General features: G+C 35.6%; 1 protein-coding gene across 1 annotated transcript; it reads right to left on the reverse strand.

Moving 5' to 3' along the window:
- Positions 1-8,266: 8,266 nt before the first annotated feature.
- On the reverse strand, positions 8,267-9,526 carry LOC110925482. Its single transcript, XM_022169434.1, has 3 exons — positions 8,971-9,526; positions 8,789-8,916; positions 8,267-8,647 (listed from the first exon to the last, which is right to left on the reverse strand). Exons 1-3 carry the CDS (start codon positions 9,524-9,526, stop codon positions 8,267-8,269), a joined length of 1,065 nt encoding a protein of 354 aa, XP_022025126.1.
- Positions 9,527-17,412: the final 7,886 nt, after the last annotated feature.

Genomic DNA, 17,412 nt, shown 5'->3' on the forward strand with positions numbered 1-17,412 from the left:
TACGTTTATCTCTAACTATATTAATTAATATTATACTAGGTTAAAACCCCGTGTATTACACGGGTTGTATAAGTGTAAATTTATATAATAAATAATAAAAACGATCTATCTTTAAAAAAAAAACCCGTGTATTAAACGTAATGAACAAAATATAATGTCATATATTAATACAAACAATCATCAAGATTTACACCACAACGAACTCTTCCGGGGCAAACCATTTGTTTTACATGAAACGCTGCTCCAAAACACTCATTAACAAAAAACCGATTCCTTCTAGTAAGGGGTTAGTATAAACAACGCACACAAAAAAATAATAATAATAAATAATAAAATAAAAAAAATAAAAGCCAACCTGCGTGCAAGTTCAATTATGTTAATTATCATAATCTTTCATTTGGAGCATACAACATAAAAAACCCGTAAATGCATTACCACTCTGTTGAATACATTGTTAATGATAAGCAGTAAAAAGTTTTTTAGTATTGTTTACTTTTTATTATTATTATTATTATTATTATTATTATTTTATCTTTTATATAGTAAATGAAAATCTTTTATAAAAAAGGTGTATCCTTATCTAAATTTTTGTTTAAAATTATTTATAGAAAAACAAATATTTATTCTTATCTAATTTTTAGTTTAAAATTATTATTGTTATTTAACAATAGATAAATAGAAAAATAAGGTGAGAAAGCATGAGGGAGTGACACGTGTCAAAAAAAAAAAGATTTTTGTTTATTAGTATAGGAAGATTATATTTTGTGTATAAAATTAATATGTAATATTATTATTAAAATGGAGGAGGCATCAGAGAGTGACACGTGTACAAAAAGATTTTTGTTTATTAGTATAGGAAGATTGAGTTAAGATTTAGGGTTTTAATTTGTGTTTATGTATGTCTTTGTTTCTTTACATATTTGGTATATGTTTGTGTTTATGATTTTTCATCATGCAGATTATCACTAGTAGGTGATATATGATGATGAATAAGAGTGAACAGAGAAGGGGCGGATATAGAGTGTAACAAGGGGTAACACCAGTTGCCTTTTGATGTTCCGGTTGTAGTGTAAATTTAAAAAATTGATGTTTTTCTGATTCCGTTACCCCTTTAGAATTTTTTAAACGTTGCCTCTATAATGATTTTCTAGATCTGCCACTGAACGGATGAAAGACGAAACTGAACTAATATTAGAACTAGGTCGATCGGAGACTAGGATTTGTAGAATAAAGATATTTAGGAATTGTCTGCTAGTCATAGGTTTGTCGGTCTGATCTTGGTTTTGATTAGTTCATTAAGCCTTCAAACTCATCTAAACCAATTCATCATACCGATTCAGAATTTACTTTTCACCAATATGGGTTATTGTAAGTCGGGTTCTATAAACTAAGAAAAAAGATGACATTGACATGAATCATTGTTGTAAGTTAGTCATTGTTGTAAGGGGCAAACAATTTTCACTAATTTCATATGCCATGTGATATGAACCATGATTATCAAGGATTCAAAGTTCAAAAAATAGATAATGAATGCACATCAATAAACATCTTCCTATACTAATAAATAAAAATCTTTTTTGGACACGTGTCACTCTCTGGTGCTTTCCCACCTTATTTTTCTATTTATCTCTTATATTAAATAATAATAATAATAATAATAATAATAATAATAATTTAAAAAAAGTACTAGATAAGAATAAGTATTTAGATAAGGATAAACGTTTGTTTTTATTATGAGCATATTAAATAATAATAATTTTAAACAAAAAGGTTAGATAAGAATATAAACGTTTATTTTTATTATGATCATAGTAAATAATAATAATAATAATAATAATTTTAAACAAAAAAAATTAATTTAAGAATAAATGTTTGTTTTTCTATAAATAATTATAAACAAAAAATTAGATAAGCATAAACGTTTGTTTTTATTATGAGAAGATATATATACTTTGAAGTTCGGTGACTGAAATTATGGTAAATTAGGAATCAAATGTTCCCGTTTGATATATACTTAATAATTGTATTATTGTTTTTTTCACTAGAATTAAATTATTATTCTAGGTCGGGCATATTTTTCTATCAAATTGTAAGTATTTTTTTGACGAATCGCTATAATGGTAGGCATATGCTTCTAAATTGTAAACTTTAAACTCATCATTTTTAGATAGAAAGAACATCACTATAATTGTAAACTTTAAACCCATCATTTGTTACATATTGCATCAACATGTATATAGAACACAATTTTTAAATATAAAAATTTTATACTTCATTCAAAGAGAATTTATTTCTCGATTTTACGATATAATTCATAAAAATTATGAAATATATAAAAACGTGTGGATTGATCTCCACCTTTATTGTACCGTAAACTCTCTTGAATACAAATTTAAGACGGGTGTTTTAGGAATGAAATAAACAAATAAACATGAAGGTGCATAAATTAACTAAAATAATTGTATCTCATAATTTGAATGTATCATAAAAACGAGATTCAACCCCATGTAAATATGTAATACATGTGTTTTTAACCTAATAATAAATAAAAAGGCAAAGTAAAATGTTATAATAAGTAAATTGTACATCAAAATTCATTTTTAAAAGATAAATCGTGACGACTGTATGCGTTAACATATCACGTTATATTTTATACAACACGTGCAATATACGAGTTTTTTTAAAGATATATTTTTTATTATTTATTATATAAAATTAAATTTATGCAAAATAAAAAAAAACAAAGTAAAATGTTATAATAATTAAATAGTACATCAACCATCATTTTTTAAATGATAAATCTTGATGACTATTTGTGTTAACATATGACATTGTGCAATATACGAGTTTTTTAACAGATATATCATTTATTATCTATTATATAAAATTACATTTATGCAACCCGTGTAATACACGGGGTTCTAACCTAGTAAAGGGATTATAAATAAAACAAAATTGTTCACGGGTATCTTTATATTAAAAGAAATCATATGAATTTCTTTTGAACTTTTTGGAAATATCTAAAAACAAAATGATTAAGAATAAAAACATTCAAATAAGTTTACATAAATAGATAAAAATTATCATTGATGTTATAATAGGTTAAATTACCTTTAGTAAAGTGTTCAAGATTAGTCAAATTATTGTTCACACCGATTTATTTACTTAATTTATGAGTCAAGGTTAAATGCGTAGGTAAAGAATTTTGATCCACCCATTGAAGATTGTCAACTTACATGAAGTGTTAAACACACATTCAAATTCAAACATACAATAATCAACAAAAACCCATGAACAATATAAAAAAACACTCATGAACATACATGTAAAGTAAACACACATTAAAAAACATAATTGGGGAAAAAACCCAACAACAAAAACAAACCATCATTAACAAATAACAATTAGAAATATATGCTTCTCTCGTTTTTTTTTTTCATTAATTTACAGCTCAAATTCATTCGTTTGCACATCAATAGGTAGTTTTCTTTGACCCATATGGTTGTTTCGAATTCCAAATGGGAAGTAGGAGCTCCCATGTTTAAGATTAAACCACCCGTAGTGCAGCGTTTTTGGGTGTTTTTTCCCAAAAAAAAAAAAAAACATCCCCCACACGCCTTGGAACCGCCCCCATGGGTGTTTTTTTCAAAAAAAAAATAAATTGTTTTGGCGATCTTTTTTCCACGTCGTGTTCAATCTCTTTGGCCAATGACAGGTTGGATGGTTTTTGATTGCCCAATAACATTTTTTGGATGGTTTTTTTATTTAATTGTTTAACACCACTTTTAACATAATGTCACACAATGCTTACATTCCCACTACACCCATTTTAAGAAAAAAAACGTCCCATAAATTTGCTAACTAGACTGACACGTGTCGCAAAACGTCCAAAGATAGGGAGATTATTCATGTGTACCACTACACATGGTCCTTATAAAAAATCTGTTGGCGAGTTGCAAGTGAAGGGAACAACATTTCCTTATTAGACCATGCGTAATGGGGCGTTTTTTGTAAAAATTTTTGCCCGAAAACGCCCTATAACGCCCCACCCCCCATTACAGGGGGCGTTATGAGGCGTTATTTTCGAAAAAAAATTGCAGCGGCGTTTTAAAAATAACGCTGAAAATCGGTGGGGGCCACATCTTTCGACCGTTGCCTTCAACGGTAACTTTCTTTAATTTTTTTTTTATTTTAAATAATTCCCACTATATATATTTAACTCACATTCACACCATTTTTTATACAAAACTTCACAAACTCTCTCACTTTCTTCCCACTTTTATAAAAAAAACCCACTTTCTTCTTATTTTTATACCACCATGCATCCTTTCCGCCCTCCTTTTGGTGTCCCCGCTAGACCCGCAAACCCGAACACAACCCAACCGCAAATGTTTTTTTTTATTTTTTTCAGTTATTTTTCTGTTTTTTTTTTATTTTCAGCTTTTTTTTTTTCAGTTTCGGTTTTTTTTAATTTTTTTTTTCAAGTAATGTAATTTTTTTTTTAAATTAATGAATGTTATTTTATGTTTTAAATTAAAAAAAAGATAATTGTGAAATGATTGTAAAATGATTGAATGGGGCATTATGGGGCGTTATACCACTACACCACTTTTTCTATAATGCCCCCATGCTGACTAGGACGCCACATGGCACAAAACGCCCCATGGTGGGGGCATTATAGTTGATCACCACTACACATGGTCTTATCATTGTATTTCTACTTACACATTTTTCATCTTAAGAAATAGGGGAAGATTGTTGGGTTTTGACTTATGATCAAAAGTGTCAAGGTTTGGAAAGATGAAAAATGGTTATAAATTGTTGAAGAAATATAATCAATTCAGTGTAACAAGTCACTAAGATTAAGACCATTGAAGAAGTAAAGACCAATGTTTTAAAAACTGGTTTTTAAATCATACCAGGTTAGACTAAAAAATAGTTTAACCGGTTGAATCGGGTTATACCTGGTGGTTCAACCGTATTGACTAATTAACGATTTAACTCTATAGATCCATAAAATATAATTTTAACCCAAAATATCCAAACTACATCATTCCATATTCCATAATAAAAATCATTCAAGAAGTTAATCCACAATCAAAAAGTTCACTATCAACGTCATTCTCATCAAGTTAATCCATATGACTATTGAATGTATCAAGTTTACGGTCGCTTAAAAAATGAATAGTCACCTTTTTAGGCTCATTAAATTAAAAAGTTTAAGTTTTTAACCTTTGGCCCGGTATAAACCGGTACCAGTACACGGTTTAAACCGGTATAACCCAATTTGCCGGTGATACGACTTCTTTGTCGTTTCTTAGTTTACCGGTATGATTCCTACCGGCCAAGCATCCGGCATCCAATTTAACCGGTTCAAACAGCTGATTTAAACCGGTTTTTAAAACATTGGTAAAGACTCGAAGACTGGGACCAAAATGCAATTTATGGAAAGCATTTAGTAAAATATTGTATTTTCCATTTACTATATTTTTCTATTATTGTTAGGGTTTTGGGTCTTGTACTATAGATAGATAGTGACCTACACCAAATGGAGGTGTGTGTGTTTGTAGTATCTTCATGGGTATATGATGTAAGAACTCAATGAATACAAAATCCATGCGGTTCAATCAGAGACGTCTTTAAAAATTCACGTACTCTGTTCGAATTTGAAAAAATGTGTCCTTCTATAATGTTTTATTAGTATTTAAAAAAAAAATCAAATTAGTATTGGGTTCAATGAACCTAATGCTAAGTGGACTAAATTCTAAACCATAAAAGATGATTTGTAGGGCTGTAAACGAACCGAACGAACACGAACAAGGCCTTGTTCGTGTTCGTTCGTTAAGGAAATAAATGTGTTCACTAACGGTTCATGAACACTTAACGAACGAGATTTTGTGTTCGTGTTCGTTCATTAAGGAAATGAGCGTGTTCGCGAACGGTTCACGAACACAAACGAACACAAAATAAATTTGGCGAACGCGAGGAAGGATAAAGATAGATGGCCCAGAGGGTAGCACTCGAACTTGAATCCATTATTGTGGAACGGGGGTCGATCGTCTTCGTTGATGTAAATAATGAGAAATGAAAGGAAAATAGTGCATAAACAAGGTGAAAGAGGGTTTCCTAGTTTAATTGTTAGGGTAATAAAATATACAAAAGTTTAATAATATAAAAAGCATACATAAAATATATGTAAGTACAAAGATCTTCAATTAAAGCACAAACATACGAACATGAAAGAATGCAAATCAACGAATGTTCATGAACACGTTTACGAACACCTTACCGAACGTTCACGAACACAATCGAACGAACGAGACCTTTGTTCATGTTCGTTTATTTAACTAATCGAACGGAATGTTTTGTTCATGTTCGTTCGTTTAATAAACGAACGAACATAAACGAACTTCCCGCCGAACGGTTCACGAACTGTTCGCTGAACGTTCGGTTCGTTTACAGCCCTAATGATTTGTAAATGGGTCTATATTGAAATTGTTATGTGTTTGTTTACTATTAAAAAAAATAACATATATATATATCCTATTTTTTTTTAAATCGCGTGCCCCTCGAAATCGCGGGCCTTGTGCGGAGGTTCTCCCCGCACACCATCATAGCCACCCATGGGTTCAATGAATCTGCGATGATGAAATTGCTTTTCACTCTTATCTTGTTTATCTTCTTAGATCAATGATCGTTCTTCATTGTTTATCACCAAACACTCATATCTCCGACACCCAAAAGTGTATATAAATTGATTCCACACAAAACAGGTAATCTCAGATCCATCTTAAACACAGTCGCACACTCAACTTTAAAAAAGAGATAATGGACGCAAGCTATTGAAGAAAAATCAAGTTAAATAAAAACTAAATGAGTAAAAAACGTGTATTATTTGAAGTGTAAGGGTGAAATTAGAACTTAAAAAATACTTAATCAGAACGCTTATGTAAGAATATGTTCGGTCCAACCAGTCGATCTGGTTCTAAAAACACTATCTAGAATGTATTACTTACTCTTAAAACTCAACCACAATATGTAAGCTAATTAATGATATTAGAAGTCGTCCTAGAGGTGATTACCTGACTCAATAATTAATGATGGTAGTTGTATTTATTTTCAAACCGAACAACTAAACACGTTCTTTTTCAAACAAACAAAATTTATGACTTTTCTTTATCAAATAAACATGATAGGATTTAATTAGTAGAGACAAAAATAGTTGTATTATATAAAGAGTATGTCAAAAGTTAGGATAATATTTAAAATTTCAGAACAAATTAGAACATGATTATTTTATAAAGTTTTTGTTATTAGACGGTGAGGATGCCCATAGTTTATTTATTTTCCTTTGGTCGTTTATGACCATCAACAATAGTCATGTAGGAAAATAACGACTCGTAACTCGTTTAGCCCGGCTATTCAGGACATCTATTGGCAAAAGGTCATTTATGCCTGTGTTTGCAGACAGCACTGGTGACCTGGCCTATCACTAATTCTAAAGAAACCCACCAACCAAAGACAGACGTTGGTAAAACCCTAGCTCACGCATGACATTTTCTCACGAATGAAACTCCAACCAGCAACCTTCCAATTTTTTTTTCTTATCAAGTTTCTTTGAAAAATAACTCAGAACTCGTTTGTAATTAACTAATTTCCCTTTTGAAACTCTTAACTCGAGTTGATTGGCTCGACGGTATTTAAATGAGTAGAAAAAAAAAATTATTATGTTCTAGATAATAAAAAAGATGATAATATAAAATATTGTCAAAACAAATTGAAACATGATAAATATTTAAAAATTTGGTAGCAAAACGTCAGAGATTCCAAACTATTTTCTTATCTATTTTTTCCTTTGGTTGGCTATAACTATCGTCAACCATCATGTAGGGCTTGGAAAACTAATTTCTGACTCTTTAACTAGTTTATAATTAGTCTTTTAAAACTCTTAGGGGCTGTTTGGTAGCCTTTGAATGGTCATTAGGGTATAAGGAGTGGTTAAACACTTTAAAGTGGCAAAACAAAAAACCGATCAATCAGAGCGCGCCATGTCAATTTGGCAAAACTGTTTAAACTTTGCTGAAAAGTGTTGGCATTGGTTTAAACACTTGCTGAAGTGGTAAACTTTTATTATTATTTTTTTTTGCAATAATTAATTTAATATAAATAAATTAAAAACAATAAAGTTTCATAAATTAAATTAAAAACATCAAAGTTACACTAAATTAAAAAACAATAAAATTACATTAGCATGAAACAATTTAAACTAGTCTTCGTCGGAATCGGCCAAAAGATGGGGTAAATCTTGACTTGCGAGATGATCTATGAGATCGTGTTTGAGTCTCCAATGGGTGTCTTCATTCAACAACTCGCCCAACACCGTATCGTCTAGAGCCGGCTCGACCGGAGGATCCCGAATGTGCACCGGTGCTATCGCCTTTCCATCGTCTTTCAAAATCATGTTGTGTAAAATAATACACGTGTACACGACATTCCTAATTTTTTTAACCGATCTTGCTCGCATCGGTCGACTCAATACACCCCATTTCCCCTTCAAAACACCAAAAGCCCGTTCGACGTCTTTCCTTGCCGCCTCATGTTGCCTCTTGAATTTCTTTTCGTTTACTTCGTGAGGGTAAGGGATCGACTTCACAAACACGGACCACGAAGGGTAGATTCCATCCACGAGCAAATAACCACGTTTGTATAAATGGTTGTTAACGTAAAATGGACATTTTGGCGCGGTTCCATTTCGTTCCGTTAAAAATAACGGAGATTGTTGTAGAACATTGATATCGTTTTGAGAACCCGGTGGACCGGCAAAAGCATGCCAAAACCATAAGTCTTGAGAAGCAACCGCTTCGAGCATAATAGTCGGGTATCTATGATCTCCTCGCATGTATTGGCCTCGATACTCTGTCGGACAAAAACGCCAAACAAAATGGGTGCAATCAAGGCTACCGAACATACCTGGAAGGTGATGTTTTTCCTCATGAGCTTGGTATAAAAGTGCCATGTCGTGGCTTGTCGGTCTACGTAAGAACTCTGGACCATATATTTTGCAAACCGTGTCACAAAAATATTCTAGGCACTCGCGGGAAGTTCTTTCGGCCATATGCAAGTACTCGTCGTTCTCGTCTGGAGTGTTTCCAGTTGCGAGCTGTTTAATAGCCGATGTCACCTTTTGCAAGGGCGTAAAGCCCTTCCTACCTCGCGCATCGAGGGCCTCTACAAACCACGGGTCGTTCTCTTCCACATCGGACACAATTTTTAGAAACAAACGTTTCGACAAACGGAACCTATGCCGAAAGATATCTTCGTTGTACTTCGGGTCTTCGACAAAATAATCCGCCATGAGTGTCTCATGCCCCTCCTCACGTTGACGTTCAATATATCTCCTTCGGTTAGATGTGCCGGTATCTTGAAGTTCGGCTTCTTCGATGAGATTTTGAAAAAAAAGAATGCTACTATCGGATGAATCGTCGCTACTCATGGGTGGGAACCATAACGGGAGTTCATCCGCCATTTTGTAAGGTAAACCTTTAGAAGGAATTGGTTTGTATGAGTATAGCTCAATTGGAAAGTATATGGTTAAATGGTTTGTGATATATATATATAGTTTAATTTTTAAAAAAAAAATTATTTTTTTTTAAACGGTCATATGACCGTTGGAGTGCCCCCCCCCCCTTTTTCCATTTCTTCTTCTCGAGTCGGCAAAGGGTCACCGAGTTCAATGTTTTGCCGCGACCAAACTTGGTCGGCGGCGGTGTTTGCCGCGCGGCAAACGGCTTTGCCGCCTGGATCTCGCACCCACACCGTATCCCCTTAAGAGACTATCTCTTAATGGAACTATTAAGAAATTTACCAATGAAAAGGTAGAAGAATGTGACATGTGATTATTTATCATTCAGAGGTTACCTCTTAACCATTCAGACTTGAGGTTACCTCTTATTCATTCAGAGGTTTTAAACCATTAAGAGATAGCATCTGAATGACCATTAAGAGCCTACCAAACAACCCCTTAGACTAAAGGGTATGGTTCGGCTCATCCCCACGGGGATGAGCCTCCACGTAGGCGCCACGTAGGCGGCTCGTGGGGGATGAGTCAAATGAAGGATGGAGGGGGATGGAGGATGGGGCCCCACCTCATTATTTTATAATTTCCTATGGTTTAATTTAATAACCCAAGTTAATAAAAACTTTATAAAATTTAAAAAACACAACATAAAACAACATAAATAATTTCATTTCATAACATAAAAAAAAATTACATTTCCTAAAAAAAAATACCGAAAATAAAAATTAAAAAATTACGTTTCCTAAAAAAATACCGAAAATAAAAATTAAAAAAAAACCTACGACGTCCATTTTTTTTTCACCTCTTCCTTCATCCTCCGATAAACCTCACGTTCATCCTCCGGAACCGAGTCGAGATCCAACCTCATAATCCTAAAATCTTCCGCTCGAGCATAGTCGGACGACACGGTTGAACCGGGGGTTGCGATTGCGATTGGAGTTGTTCAAACGTGTTGCGTTGCATGATTTGTTGGAGCGCTTGATATTGTTGAACTTGTTGAAGTTGAGACATTTGTGAGAAGGCGTTGGGTGTTTGTTGGAAACCCGAAAACGGAAATTGCGAAGCCCCCCACGAAGGATCCATAGTCGGAGTGTAAGCGGGACTCGAAAAAAAGTAGGTTGGTTCGGATTGGGATTATTCGGGTTGGGGTTGTTTGGGTTGGGGTTATTTGGGTTGAATGGATTCATGATTGGGAGAGAATGGTATAAAAATTATAGAGTGTTTTTATAAAAAAGGAAGAGAATTGGAGAAGAATAGGAGTAGAATGAGAGAGAATGGTATAAAAATGGATTAGATTGTGGTATTTATGGGGATCCTACGGAAAGTCTGTTTTTCCTAAAAAGTGTAAAAAGTCATAAAACACAATAATTTCAGGCATAAAACACACCTAAAACTCACAAATAATAGAATGAATATTACTAAAACACCATATTCAAACTCTAATAGTCCATAAAAACTTCAAACACACCATCGTAGAACTATGAATATAAAACACACAATGCTAAACAACATAAAACACAATAATATTTGTCATTCCACAATCAGAGCCTTAACATCTAAAACACAACACAAAACCCACATACATGATGTTTTAGTAATCTTCATCATATTATTTGTGGGTTTTTGGTGTGTTTTATGGTTGATATTATGGTGTTTTATGACTTTTTACACTTTTTAGGAAATTTGGACTTTCTGGCCAACTCCTATCCTAAAATGAAAATGATTTTTTTTTTATTTAAAATGCCGTTATTCAACGGCTATTTTTTCAAACAATGGAGCGGCAACCCTGGCTGTGGGGTGCCGGGTTGGACGAGCCGAGCCCCAGGGGGCGGTGTGGGGGTCCGGCGCCGGGCCTAGCCGGGCATCAGCCGGCCCCCATACCTTCCAGTCTTAGGGTATTTGACAACTTCTGAATGTTTAAGTGCTAAACTAACAAGAGGTCTGAACTAATAAGAACCAGTATAACCATTAAGAGACAAATGTCTGACCAATTCAGATAAAAGGTCTTAACCCTTTAGACTCAGTATAATGTTTAACCATTCAGTATCAAATGTCTGAACTATTCAGACATTTGCTCCCGAAACAAACAATATAAACCATTATATGCTGAACCAGTAAAAGATCTGAATCATTAAAAGGTGAAACAAATAGCCTTTAACTCGAGATGACTAGCACGAGCTTGTTATCTTGTATAAATTTCAAGCTAAAGATGGTGCACTTGAATTACATTGTCATCTTTGATTTTCCTTTTATATTGTTAATCTAGCATTATCTTAGACTTCCATATTTTAAGTTTTTGGTTAATTAACTTGGTTTTAAATTTGTAAGCATACAAATCATCAAATCTAGAAAAAAAACACTAAACCACAAGCTGACTCGATTTAAATATGAGTTCAACTTTCAGTTTGTTTGAAGATTATGAGCGACGGTCCGTATTGTTATAACCTCACATATGAGTTAGTATTGTTTAGCTCACCTTGCTTGTATTGAATTAAATTTGTATAATTCATCTATCAAAGTGAATACATTTACAGTAAAAAGGATAATGTTTTATAGAATTGTAAGGTTTCTTTTCGTCTCTTTCAAAAATATTATGTCAACTTCTACACCCTTCATTATTAGAATTAAAAACTGGCCTTGATTCCTTAATCAATGGAGAAAGAAGGTGTTTGCTTTAGAAGACTCCAATCTTCACTGCATTGCATTCCAAGTCATAATTACAAGAAGATTGAAACTTTTTAAAAGCTTCTCCCCACTAATTCTAATGGTAGATATAAGCTTTAAACAACTCTCTTATCTATAACCAATGCATTTTAATTAATCTACGATTTTACTTAAAGTTGATTAATTTATATGATCATTATGTTGGATCAGTTCTGTTTAAATGTAATGGAAAACATGAATAATACCTGTTACAGCAGACAGGCCAGCAGAGAATTCAGTCAGAGATGCAGCCATTGAGTTCGACATGATTGTCAGGATGATCTGGTTCCTCCTTAGGGTGTAAGTTATGATGGTGATGAAACCGAAATTAGGGTAGTTTCGGTTTAGGGAGAGAGTGACGAATTTGATGATGTTATGAGGGTTTGATTGTGTAATGTGTGTAACCCTTTAACTCTCTAATAAGCTCCTTATTTATACACCCAAGAGGAAACCCAATTAGTTAATAAGGGTGATGACGGGGGTAGCTCAAACCTTAATAAACTGATTAGAGACACAACAGCTTAAAAGGTTAAAAGGTTAAAAGGTTCGGAAACGTTCCAACGGTCATGAACAGTAAAAAGGACAAGCACAGTGTCCGGTCACATCAACACTTAACGTGTGAAACCTCCTGCCCAGCTGCAACCAGACCATGTGGGAGAGCACACCCTTTTGTCCGCAGGTCCAAACTCTTCAACCCCCAAAATGGGCAAACCCCTCACTGCAAGCACAGATTCACTAGTCACGGGTTTCTCCTTTGAGAAACACCTTCCCCTATAAAATGCAGGCCATTTCACCATACAAAACACCCCAGGATCAGCAGATATCACCCTAACTCTCTGATTCTCCTTCTCCCTCTTGAGAACTAGCTTCATGCTTGCTTCTCTTCTTCACACTAAATAACTCATCTTCTCCAACGATCGCTTTCTGGGTTGATTTCTAATCAGCTTAAGATCTAAGGAGGATAAAAACAATACTAGTGAACCTCTCTCCACGTCTTGCAAACGTGGGGGGACCCCACGACCTGCGTTAGGCTAATCTAACCCCTGAACCATTTTACCCAGAGATATCGCTACAGGCCTTGGTCTTGTATTTGTTGCATCAACAAGTTGGCGCCCACCGTGGGGCTATCTTAAAGACCAGTTGTGTAGCTCCATTTTCTCTTTACATCATGTCTGAAAGCGAGTCTCTTGGTCAGGTAAATCAGGTGCCTAACAACACCGATTTAACACCAAATTCGGGTCAGATCTCACCGGTCTTATCTACACCTCTTTCTACTCCCGAAGGTACTCCAACGGGATATGTTCCCAGAGTTCACTTCTTTTCAAACACAAACCCATCTCGGTCAGGGGTTGCACCTACTCAAATCGATGTAATCCATACACCGGAGCACATAGATCTAACACCCGAGTGAGTAGCTAGAAATTTCTTACAACTGAGATTTCTTCTCAACTAGCATGTGAGCTTAGAAAGGAAAAAAAAAGGGTGAGAATAAGACTAAATTATGAGGAATCTGAACCCTCATTATCACATGGCCCTTCATCTCTTCCTTTTAGCAGCTCACGTTCAGCCACATCTTACCTTGAAGTTGGTCCTAGTGTGGCAGACCAACCACTCAAGCCTTTAAGCTTTTGGGAGGCAAAGTCCAACCGCTTTTCCCTTATTTACCTACCAACCCGTTACAACCGGTGCACCTATGGGGCATAAAACCACTCTTGATCAATTATGGTAAGTCACAACTTCAAGTGTTCTCCCTCCCATTGCTACTTCGTGAAAACAAGCCATGGCCACCCTGCCTTCGGCTCGTGGTAGGGTCATGAACACATCCATGGGAATGCCTTATACAGTAAGCCTTTAAGGCTTTAACCTTTTGACACAGATGATGACATCTTTCATGAGTACCATCAGAAAGCCTTTAAGGCTTTAACCTTAAACCCTAGCTGATGACACGGATGATGGAAAAAATTTCCTTTGCAGCACGTGAAAAGTGGATGATGACACAGAAAGCCTTCAAGGCTTTGACCTTAATTTCATCAACCAAGTGCCAACCACTCACCAGGGTACCTCAAGCAGTTACCCAGCTTCAAGGGTAGTAGAAGACCTCTCAAAACCCTACAAGCCTAACAAACTTGTCTTGCTTCTCCCAACAAATCGTTGATTACAAGTTTCAAACCCAGATAAAGATGCCATCACGGTACTAAAGACTACCTCCAAATCTTCACCGGGATTGCAAGAATTGAAAAATGACCCAACTCCGAATGTTGTCTCATGTTCATGCAAACCCTTGAAAGGTTTTCACGCATATGGTTTAATGACCTTCCTGAACAAAGCATTCAGACCTTTGACAATTTTAGCAAAGGTTTCCCATAACAACATGATGATGAAAGTCTCAGAGACTTCATCGAAAGGTACCAGAAGGAAGGTTTAACTTACGCCAATGAAAAGATTAGGGTTACAGGGCTCATTAATGCTATAAATTTCAAATGTCTCACAAGAGACTTTAATAAATGCCTGTCCAAAACCCTTGAAGAAACACTCAAAAGGGCTAAGGCCCACATTCGAGGAGAATAAGCTGTAGACATCAAAGAACAAAAAAAAAATAAAAAAAAATAAACCCTTAACTGAAGCTTCAAGTATGGCTCTTATGACAAACGGTTCAAAGGTTCGGATTCCAGAAGGCCTGAAGGCCGGAACCCTCCAAGCCAAGAAAAAACCATAAACTTTACAGCCTTAACCAAGGCTACATAAGAGATCTTGGCAACCGAAGAGGTAAAACACAGCTTCCGCCCTCCTCAACCTTTGCCAAAAAACAAAAGATTGGAATAATCAAGCCAGTATTGTGAGTTTCACGAATAGAAAGGTCACCATACCAATAATTACTTCCAACCCAAAAAGATGATCGAAAAAGCCGTCAACTCCGAACTGGCTCACTTGGTTAAAGGGGTCAAGGACAAAATGGTTGAAGAATAAAAGTAGGAAGTGAACATGGTCGACCTTGAAAACAAAGCTTTAACCCTCTCAGCTGATGAAAAGCTTGAAACGCTTTAACCCTCTCAGCGACAATGAGCGTTCAAACCTTCAACAGTCTGAATTTTCCAAAATCATGCTTGAGAAACGCTTTAACCCTCTCAGCTGATGAAAAGCTTGAAACGCTTTAACCCTCTCAGCGACGATGAGCGTTCAAAGCTTCAGCAGCTTGAATCCTCCATCGAAGGTATCGTAGACATACCTACCAAGCCTTTAGGCCAAATAACCCCTAATGTTTGTTCAGTGAAAGAACAAAGGGACGAACCGAACAACTCACTTTTGCGGTGATCAATATCCCTTCCAACTATGATATCATCATAGGAAGGCCAGGGCAAGGTGTGTTCGGAAAGGCAGTTGTAGTTGGTCAAGGCACTGTGAAGTTTCCCACTGAAAAAGGGATAGCAACCCTTCAACCTACCCAAGAAGCTTTTGTGGTTGAAGGGGAAAGCTCAAGAAAGGACGAAGACGATGAACAAGGGTTGAACATAAACCCAAAATATCCTCAACAGGGGATAAGGGTAAACACTAACCTTTACAATGAAATCCTCTCATACCTTGAAAAGCTGCTCTTGCACTATGTATTTGCTTGATGCCCCGAAGATATGACCGGCATCCCTCATAGCATTGTTGAAACATGAGTTATGGATCCCACCTGATGTTAAGCCCATTATACAAAAGAAACAGAGTCAAGCCCCTAAAAGAAGCCTTGCAGAATGCCAAAAGATGGAAAAGCTTGTTTTAGTCGGAACCCTTCGAGAGGTCAAGTATCAATCATGGGTGGCCAATCCGGTAATGGTTTAAAAACCCGACCAGTCTTGGAGAATGTATATCGATTTTAAAGACTTGAACAAAGCACCCCCAAAGGATTGCTACCTGCTGCCCTGGATAGACCTCAAGGTTAACTTACTCACGGGCTTCTCGTGTTTTCTTGACACCTAAAAGGGTTACCATCAGATCCTAATGAAAGAAGAAGACGAATAAAAACCGCATTACACACTGATAAAGGCATATTTTGCTACCAAAAAATGCCTTTTGTTTTAAGAAACGCAGGTGCCACTTATCAACGCCTGGTTGACAAAGCGTTTACCGAACAAACTGGCAAGAACATAGAAGCTTATGTTGAAGATTTGATGATCAAGAGCAAAACGGAATACCAAATGCTCAATGACATACAAGAAACCTTCCAAACCTCGAGAAAGATAAACATGAAAGCTTAATCCAGTCAAGTGCTCGTTTTTAGGGCACATCATGGGGAAACAAAGCATAAAAGCCAACCCTCAAAGGATGTGCTAACAAGAAAGACTTTCAACGGAAAGCTTACAGCTTTGAAGCGTTTTACCTCAAAAGGAAGCCTTCAACCAAATGAAGCAACACTTGGCTTCACTCCCAGCCATTTCGGCTCCAGAAACAGGAGGAACGACCTCTATCTACCTTTCGATTGCTGAAAATACCATAAGTACAGCTCTAATCATTGAACGAAACAAAGTTCAGATACCCGTTTACTTTTTCAAAACTTCAAAATTAGCAGACATCAAATATTCTTCTTTAAAAAAAAAAAAAAAAAAAACTTGCTCTAGCCCTAGTCTAAACGGCTAGAAGGCTTCGAAGGTACTTTCATTCACACCCGATATAAGTGATCATTGACTAACCAATTAAGAATGTGCTTGAAAAACAAGAAAATTCCGGACGATTAGCCAAATGAGTTGTGAAACTAGGTGAACACAAAATCACCTATGTCCTGAGAAAAGTTGTCAAAGCTCAAATCTTGGCTGACTTCATCTTGTAAGTCCCTAAAGAAGCCATAACAGAAGTTAATACAACTGCAGCTGAACCCTCCAACCCTGATACCTGGAAGCTCTTTACCGACAAAGCTTCCAGCATTGAAGGGTCAGGAGCAGGGCTAGTTCTAATTGATCCCAACGAATTGGAATTCACGTATGTCTTTCGTCTTGAATTTCAGACTACAAACAACGAAGCTGAGTATGAAGCATTGATTGCTAGGCTCAAGCTTGCACAAAATATGGGTGTCAAAAGGCTTCAAGTCCTCACAGACTCTCTCAAGCTTAGACAATAACATCTACATAGAAAAAGAACCCAACATGAATAAG

The sequence above is a fragment of the Helianthus annuus genome, chromosome 17 (assembly GCF_002127325.2).
Source record: "Helianthus annuus cultivar XRQ/B chromosome 17, HanXRQr2.0-SUNRISE, whole genome shotgun sequence".
Taxonomy (NCBI): Eukaryota; Viridiplantae; Streptophyta; class Magnoliopsida; order Asterales; family Asteraceae; genus Helianthus; species Helianthus annuus.

What these genes read in the sequence shown, in the direction of transcription:
- LOC110925482 (XM_022169434.1), bottom strand. Translation starts at nt 9,526, where the DNA reads ATGGCGGATGAACTCCCGTTATGGTTCCCACCCATGAGTAGCGACGAT. An exon ending in GGAAAAACATCACCTTCCAG is followed by an intron (nt 8,917 to 8,970) that starts GTATGTTCGGTA and finishes TTTGTCCGACAG; the next exon opens with AGTATCGAGGCCAATACATG. An exon ending in GTTCTCAAAACGATATCAAT is followed by an intron (nt 8,648 to 8,788) that starts GTTCTACAACAA and finishes GTGTTTGTGAAG; the next exon opens with TCGATCCCTTACCCTCACGA.